At 43.3% G+C, this 7,960-nt stretch overlaps 1 protein-coding gene across 5 annotated transcripts in view; it reads left to right on the top strand.

Moving 5' to 3' along the window:
* MARK3 (MAP/microtubule affinity-regulating kinase 3) overlaps nt 1-7,960 on the top strand; it is a 116,875-nt gene that overhangs the window by 100,089 nt on the left and 8,826 nt on the right. For 4 of the 5 annotated variants that reach the window (XM_011991583.1, XM_011991582.1, XM_011991580.1 and 1 more), the window contains exon 15: nt 4,478-4,735. In XM_011991583.1, coding sequence (XP_011846973.1) covers nt 4,478-4,735 — 258 coding nt within the window. Of the gene's footprint in view, nt 1-3,652; nt 3,809-4,477; nt 4,736-7,960 lie in introns of all 5 variants that reach the window. The other variant, XM_011991578.1, reaches the window with a different exon arrangement.

The raw sequence follows: 7,960 nt of genomic DNA, 5'->3' as shown, positions 1-7,960 counted from the left end.
CTCGGCCTCCCAAAGTGCTGGGATTACAGGCTTGAGCCACCATTCCCGGCCAATTTTTGTATTTTTAGTAGAGTGGGTTTTCTCCATGTTGGCCAGGCTGGTCTCGAATTACTGGCCTCAAGTAATCCACCCGCCTCAGCTTCCCAAAGTGCTGGGATTACAGGTGTGGGCCACCACACCTGGCCTCGAGTTAATAATTTATAATCCCAGCACTTTGGGAGGCCAAAGCGGGCGGATTGCCTAAGCTCAGGAGTTCCAGACCAGCCTGGGCCATGACGAAATCCCGTCTCTACAAAAGAAAAAAACATTTTGTTAATTTATAATGAGAAAATAAACTTACATTTCCTTCTTAGGTCTCTAGAGGATCCGTTTTTTTGCTGCAAAGCATCTGTCCACATCCTCTTCCCATGTTTGTATGCCTTAAAGATCTAGCTTGGCCTGTCAGCAGTGTGCTTCATTGGGAATCGATGCAGCACACTCCTGCCTGCAAGCTGACTAAAAGCCTTTTCCTTCTCCAAAGACTTTGGGACCATTTGTATTCACCAGGGAAAGGGTCAAACCACTCCTGTCGCTTCTTCCCCTGCTTTTCTTGGCGCATCTACTGAAACTAGTTACTAATTTGGGCAAAAAAAAAGTCAACAGCTGGAGGTAGAGTGTATTGACCCTAGACTCACCCTGAAAGGTAAGGGCATAAGAGATAGTTGTATTTAGCTGTATCTTGTTAGAAAAATACATTTGTGTGCGTTCATGTGTACGTGTGTCTGTACACATGTACAAGAAACAACCGAGCATTTCTTTAAAAACCTTAGTCAGTTAGAACTGTCTCTGTTGCAGGTGACAGAAAACCCAGTCTAAACAGGCTTAAATATAAAAAGGCTGTTAGTTCATATAACTAAAAAAAGTCTAGGGCTAGAGTTAGGATCCATCTGCTTCTGCCTCCTTGGTGGTAGTTCCATGATTGGGCTCAGCACCGTCAGACATAGCTTTTTCCCGCACACAGCTGTGCTCAAGCGGAAGCCCTTAGGTTGTCTCCTTGATCTGTATGGGACCTAGAGTTGCCTCCACCAAAGCAAAATGTGAATATTGTTGCTACAGGAAAAGAATGGATACTGAGTGGCAGAAATATGAAACTCAATAAATACAAAACTGAATAAATGTCTTTATAAGACATTTGTTTCCAGTTCTTCTCAGACTGTATAAATTCTCCCAAGTCAGAGGGCGGAATTCTCAAACAAAAATGTAGGGACAGAACCAGGCACAGTGGCTTAGAAGGCCTATAATCCCAGCACTTTGGGAGGCCGAGGCAGAAGGATCACTTGAACCCAGGAGGTCGAGACCAGCCTAGGCATCATAGTGAGACACCACCATCTCTACAAAAAAACTTAAAAATTAGCCAGGCATAGTGGTGCACTCCTGTGGCTGAGATAGGAGGATCGCTTGACCCCAGGAGGTTGAGGCTGCAGCAAGCTGTGATAGTGCCACTGCACTCTAGCCTGAGTGAATAGAGCAAGACCCTATCTCCAAAAATAAAAATTTAAATAAAAATGTTTTAATTCAGGGACAAGCAGTTCTTCTTGATTTTAAAGACTTTCTCCCTCATGTTGGGGCTATCAGAATTCCAGTTGCTAATTGATTAATCTTCTCTGTTAGGAGAACGTTTATTGAATACCTGCCCTGCCAGGCTTTCTGCTTACACTGGTGGGGGGCACATTGACAAGATTTCGGGCTGTGTTTTCAGGGACTTCAGCAGAGAAGGGTCACTAGGATACAATGTGGCGTGCATGAGCTAAAAACAGAAGTGATTTAACTCTCAGAGGGAAAGTAGATCAGATAAGACATCATGGAGATGATGACCTCTGGTTCATTTTTGAAGAGTGAATTAAAAAATCGCAGCCCTCCATACTGAGAGAGTAACTCCTGCAAACATTTTCTGACCAATGGACCACACATCATCAGGAAGGCCAGAAAGTTGAGTTCCAGGAGGGAATGATAGAAGGCAAAGCCTAGAGAAATGGCAGGGGCCAGACTTCAGGGGCCTGGGGATGTTTACTTGCATTCCGAGTCGAGGAGACTGAACTTTATGCCAAAGACTTGGTGTTCTGTGGAAGTATGAGCAGATGAGTGACAAGGTCTGGTTTATATATTAAGAAGTTCTCAGCTGTAAGGTGAATAGATTGGAGGTGTTGGGGCAAAGGCAGGCGGCCCAGTGAAGACAAGGAGTGCGGCTTTATACTGTGGCCTTGGTGGTAGATGTGGAGCAGATGGGCCACCTGAAGGGCTACTAGGAAGTTGATACCAACAAGATGTGGTTAGTCTAGGTATGGGGAGTGAGGGAAAGGAAGAACTTGACAGTTTCCAGGTTTCAGTCCCTCCAGAGGATTTCTGCAGAAAGACATTGGAAGAGCTGTATTCCTACTTACCCTTAAAGGAAAGAAACAGCCCTTGAATTCCAAGGACATGATTACTGAGCTGGAATTCCAAATAATATGTCCCAGTGAGACTGCTATGGATAGTTTTGTCCGGTAACTGTGTGTGTTAGGTGAAACTGCAGACTTCCAGCCACTCTGTCTTACCGTATCTGTAAACAGTTAATTTGCTCTGATGAATTTGCCCATCTTGGAGAAGGGGGCTCTGCTGTTTTTTATCTTGGAGTAAATGTCCTTTGAGTAGGAAGGTTCTAGACTATATTGTTAAAACAACATTAGAAGGCTGGGTGTGGTGGCTCATGCCTGTAATCCCAACACTTTGAGAGGCCAAGGCAGCTGTATCGTTTGAGCCCAGGAGTTTAAGACCAGCCTGGGGAACGTGGCAAAACTGTGTCTACTAAAAATACAAAATGAGCCAGGCGTGGTGGAGTGCGCCTGTATTCCCAGCCACTTAGGAGGCTGAGGTGGGAGAACCACCTGAGCCCAGGAAGTTGAGGCTGCATGTTGAGGAAGTGAAGTTGAGGAAGTGAGCCATGATCGTACCACTGCGCTGCAGCTAGGTGACAGCAAAAAAACCCTGTCTCAAAAAAACACCAAACAGCATAGGATACTCTGTTATATAAAAGCTAGTTCCTATACCTATAGTCTTATTAATTCATTTAAAATAGTGTGGGCCGGATATGGTGGCTCATGCCTGTAATCCCAACACTTCGGAAGGCCAAGGCAGGAGGATCGCTTGAAGCCATGAATTTAAGACCAGCCTGGGCAATATAGCGAGACCCTGTCTCTACAAAAAAAAAAAAAGTAAATAAAAAATCTGTCAGTGTGTTTTGGGAATAGATTGAGAGCATAGCATGCTCATATTATATATTCATTTTACCACTTAGATTTGAATTTGAGGCATCTCTTAGAATAGGTTTTAGTTTGTGCATACCGTCAGAGGACATTGTCCCTCTCATAGAAACAGATATTCAAACATGTGATCTGCTATTTTCTTTTAAGGTAATACATTTTTATGATTACTGTTTGGAAAAAAAAAAAAAAAAAAAGCAACTATAGGTTAGCAGTTGCTCCAGAATCTCCAAAACAAGCTTAGGAGATTTTTATTCTTTACCAAAAATGCGATGGCTTGGGAGGAAGGTGTGTGCATTACACACAGGTTGCTCTGTGGTCACTGCTCCTTCATACTGTGTTTCTGCCTCTGCCTGAACCCAAACCCCTCCCAGCCTGACAGAAATGTTCGCTTACGCAGCTAGCCCTGCCTCAGTTTGTACATCTACCTGTCGGCTGAGACATCAGAAGCCGATGTCCATGTCAGCCTCTGGGCACCCCAAGATGATGTTACCTCCAATAGACAGTGAAGGAGATAACTTCAAAGCTATGTAAGAAAAATGCACATTCTTTGTGAAACTAATGTGTACCCACTGCTTCTTAATTTTGTGCTGTGGATTTTATAGTCTGAGATTTTGTTACAGTTGTCCACAAGGTGTCCTTCCTCCATGTGATTTTAGTTAAGCACATCTTGTGTCATGATGTCCTCGGTTGTGTGTGTGTGTCTTCGTGCCTTTGCATACTACAAAGTGTATATAAGAAGTTCCTGCTCCTCCCAAGTTGCTTTCAGCATGTGTAATTTTATACATATACCATTTGTGTACTTCCAAAACTTTTTAGTTGCCTGTTCTTCAGTTACACCTGCATATCCTTTCTTTCTTTCGTATTGGCACAGTTCTCTGTATGTAAGCAATTTGAGAGGGAAGCAAAGGGGAGAAGTTTGAGTTAGCTGTTCTCTGTCCTAGAATTTCCCTGCATTAATCTTGTCCTTGAAAATATATATAATACTGGTCCCTTAAACTCCATGAGGCTTTGTCTCATTATGTATTGTTCTTTTGGTACCCTTTCCCACTGAACTTTTGCTCCTAAGTCCTATAAAATACCCCTTGAATCTGGATTGATTATACCCAATTTTCTCCACTGTGTATACAAAAGGTATATTGTGACTGTAAAGTTTTGTATATCATGTTCTGAGAGCTTCTTACTTTCTGATCTCATAGCACTATTCCTGATCAGAGAACTCCAGTCGCTTCAACACACAGTATTAGCAGTGCAGCCACCCCGGATCGAATCCGCTTCCCAAGAGGCACTGCCAGTCGTAGCACTTTCCACGGCCAGCCCCGGGAACGGCGAACCGCGACATACAATGGCCCTCCTGCCTCTCCCAGCCTGTCCCATGAAGCCACACCATTGTCCCAGACTCGAAGCCGAGGCTCCACTAATCTCTTTAGTAAATTAACTTCAAAACTCACAAGGAGGTAAGTGCTAGGTGCTGGTTGTTTTGGAGTGAACACGTCGGGCAAAAGGAAAGATGTCTTTTTTGTGTGAAGTCACCGCTGCCTGGATGCTTTTCAGTCTGCCTTCAACTCATGGTTTTCTGGTTTTATATATATCTAACTTTATACTTTAAAACCTTGAAAGTAGAAATTGTAGAGCTCAGAGTCTTCATAACACTAAAAGTTAACTAGCGTTTAGGAGGTTTTTGTTATTGTTCTTTAATTATTGTTCCTTTTGCTCACATGTCTGTCTGCATGGCATGTTCATTGTAGTTAAACAGGCAGACCTCGAGTTCTGGTGCGGGTAGGGGGCTGGTACTCTGTAATAACCAGCAGGAAAGACCATGCGTGTCTTTCATAATCATCTCCAGCCGTGGAGGAAAGAGACAGCTCCTCTTTTCTCGCTTAATTGTTGTTAAGGGGCAGTAAATTTCTTAGAGTCCAAATCTTGAAAGTTTCTCTCTCAGTCTTAGTAATTTATATTGAGAGTAAGGTAATGTCCTTAAATGGTATAGTTTTGGAGATGAAATCTCTGGTTTATTATCAAAAAATAGTAAGTTATTATTACTATTATTATTATTATTAAATGCTGCATGATTCTTGGCTGTTGGTCCTGGAAATTTTTTAAACTGTTCCATGTGTCTAGAAGGCTAGCATTTGGGGCCTCAGTAAACTTTCAAGGGTCCTTTGAGATAACTTCATTTCCATAACTTTGTCACCTGTTACTAAAGCCTAGAAATATTGGCTGCTTCAAGAGGAAAAAGAAAGGATACCACTTTGAACCATAAACAAATAGTGAAAGGTACCTTTACAAGAAGGAATCCAGGAAACCCAAGAGCCCCTGCAGTTTCAGGACATCCTAGGGGAAATTTTTAAAAATTAAGTCTAGCTGTGGATCAGTCTGTCTGTGGTATCCTGCAGGTTTGCCTGGGACAGACCCTCTTGTTTGTCATCTGTAGCTTACAGGACAGCAGTAGGAGTCCTTGCCAGGTGTGAAATGATCAGTGTCCTCCTCTGTTTTTCTGCATTCCCTATGGCGTATAGCCTGTTACTTCATTTCACTCCATCTCCATTATTTAAACTAAGCTAAATGTAATTTTATATTCAATCATCTGAAACTTCCGTGAGTCACATTAAAGTCTTATCTACCTATTATTAGGACATGGAATAGATTAGGTAGTATTCCTTTTTTTTTTTTTTTTTTTTTTTTTTTGAGACGGAGTCTCACCGTCGCCAAGGCTGGAGTGCAGTGGTGCAATATTGGCTAACTTCAACCTCCGCCTAGATTAGGGAGGATTTCTGAATCCATTAGCATTAACTAGAAGTCAGATGGGTCAGAAGGTTTCTGTTTTTTCTTCTTTTTTTTTTTTTTTTGTATTTTTAGTAGAGACAGGGTTTCACTGTGTTGGTCAGGCTAGTCTCGAACTCCTGACTTCGTGATCCACCTGCCTCAGCCTCCCAAATGCTGGGATTACAGGCGTGAGCCACCACACCCAGCCCAGAAGGTTTCTATTTACCCTCTTACTCACTTCTTAGCCCCTTTATTAAGCCACCTCATTTTAGACTGGGCAAAACAGAATGAGCCAAAGAGCTTTGCCAGGTTTGGGGCACCCATTCATGACCAGCCAGCAAAAGAGACAGTGAGTTCATTCTGAGAAGAGTGTTTTGACTCCCAGAATAAATCATTCCTTCCTGGTCAGCCATGGTGGCTCACGCTTGTAATCCCAGCACTTTGGGAGGCTGAGGCGGGTAGATCTCCTGAGGTCAGGAGTTAGAGACCAGCCTGACCAATATGGTAAAACCCTGTCTCTACTAAAAATACAAAAATTAGCCAGACATGGTGGTGGGCACCTGGATTCCCAGCTACCCAGGAGGCTGAGACAGGAGAATTGCTTGAATCCGGGAGGTGGAGGTTGCATTGAGCCAAGATCACACCACTGCCCTCCAGCCTGGGTGACGACAGAGCGAGACTCCGTCTCAAAAAAAAAAAAAAAAAAAGACTAGCATTGATTGGCTGGGCTGGGCACAGTGGCTCATGCCCATAATCCCAGCATTTTGGGAGGCCGAGGCAGGTGGATCACCTGAGGTTGGGAGTTTGAGACCATCCTAGCCAACATGGAGAAACCCAGTCTCTACTAAAAATACATAATAAGTATGTATACGGGCATGGTGGCACATGCCTGTAATCCCAGGGAGACTGAGGCAGGAGAATCACTTGAACCAGGGAGGCAGAGGTTGGGGTGAGCCAAGATCACGCCATAGCACTCCAGCCTGGGCAACAACAGTGAAACTCTGTCTCAAAAAAAAAAAAAAAAAGACTAGCATTGATTTTATTACATGTATATAATGGAAAAAAGGAAACAAGATTATCATTGATAAAAATATCAGCTACCTCTTTTTTTTTTTTTTTCCCACAGAGTCTCACTTTATCGCCCAGGCTGGAGTGCAGTGGCGTGATCTCAGCTCACTGCAACCTCCACTTTCCAGGTTCAAGTGATTCTTGTGCCTCAGCCTACCAAGCCGAGTGGCTGGGACTACAGGCGCCCACCATCACGCCCGACTAATTTTTGTATTTTTAGAGACCCGGTTTTATCATATTGGCCGGGCTGGTCTTGAACTGCTGACCTCAGTGATCCACCGTGCCCAGTCAAAGCTACCATTATTTGAATGCTTATTGTGTGCAAAGGTAGATGTCTGTATACATAGATACAGTCATATTCATTTTATACATATAAATACGTATGTATATTATATATATGCATATTTTATGTATGAGTATCATACACACGTTTATATGTGTGAAATGAGTATATTTATTATACACATGTACCAGTGTGCACACACACACACTCTCATTTAATTTAATCTCCATAGTCCACCCCATTTTATAAAAGAAACTGAAGGTGAAGTTCGGAGAGATTAAGGCACATATTTTTAAAAGTATCAGGGCCTGGTGCAGTGGCTCACGCCTGTAATCCCAGCACTTTGGGAGGCCGAGGCAGGTAGATCACTCAAGGTCAGGAGTTCAAGACCAGCCTGGCCAACATGGTGAAACCCCCTTTCTACTAAAAATACAAAAATTAGCCTGATGTTGTGGCGCACACTTATAATTCCAGCTATTTGGGAGGGTGAGGCAAGAGGATGGCTTGAACCCAGGAGGCATAGGTTGCAGAGAGCCAAGATCACGCCATTGCACTCCAGCCTGGG

The sequence above is a fragment of the Mandrillus leucophaeus genome, unplaced genomic scaffold, assembly GCF_000951045.1.
Source record: "Mandrillus leucophaeus isolate KB7577 unplaced genomic scaffold, Mleu.le_1.0 Scaffold4, whole genome shotgun sequence".
NCBI classification, from domain to species: domain Eukaryota; kingdom Metazoa; phylum Chordata; class Mammalia; order Primates; family Cercopithecidae; genus Mandrillus; species Mandrillus leucophaeus.
Note: the sequence above shows the minus strand (reverse complement) of the source record. Positions and strands in the feature narration are given on the sequence as shown.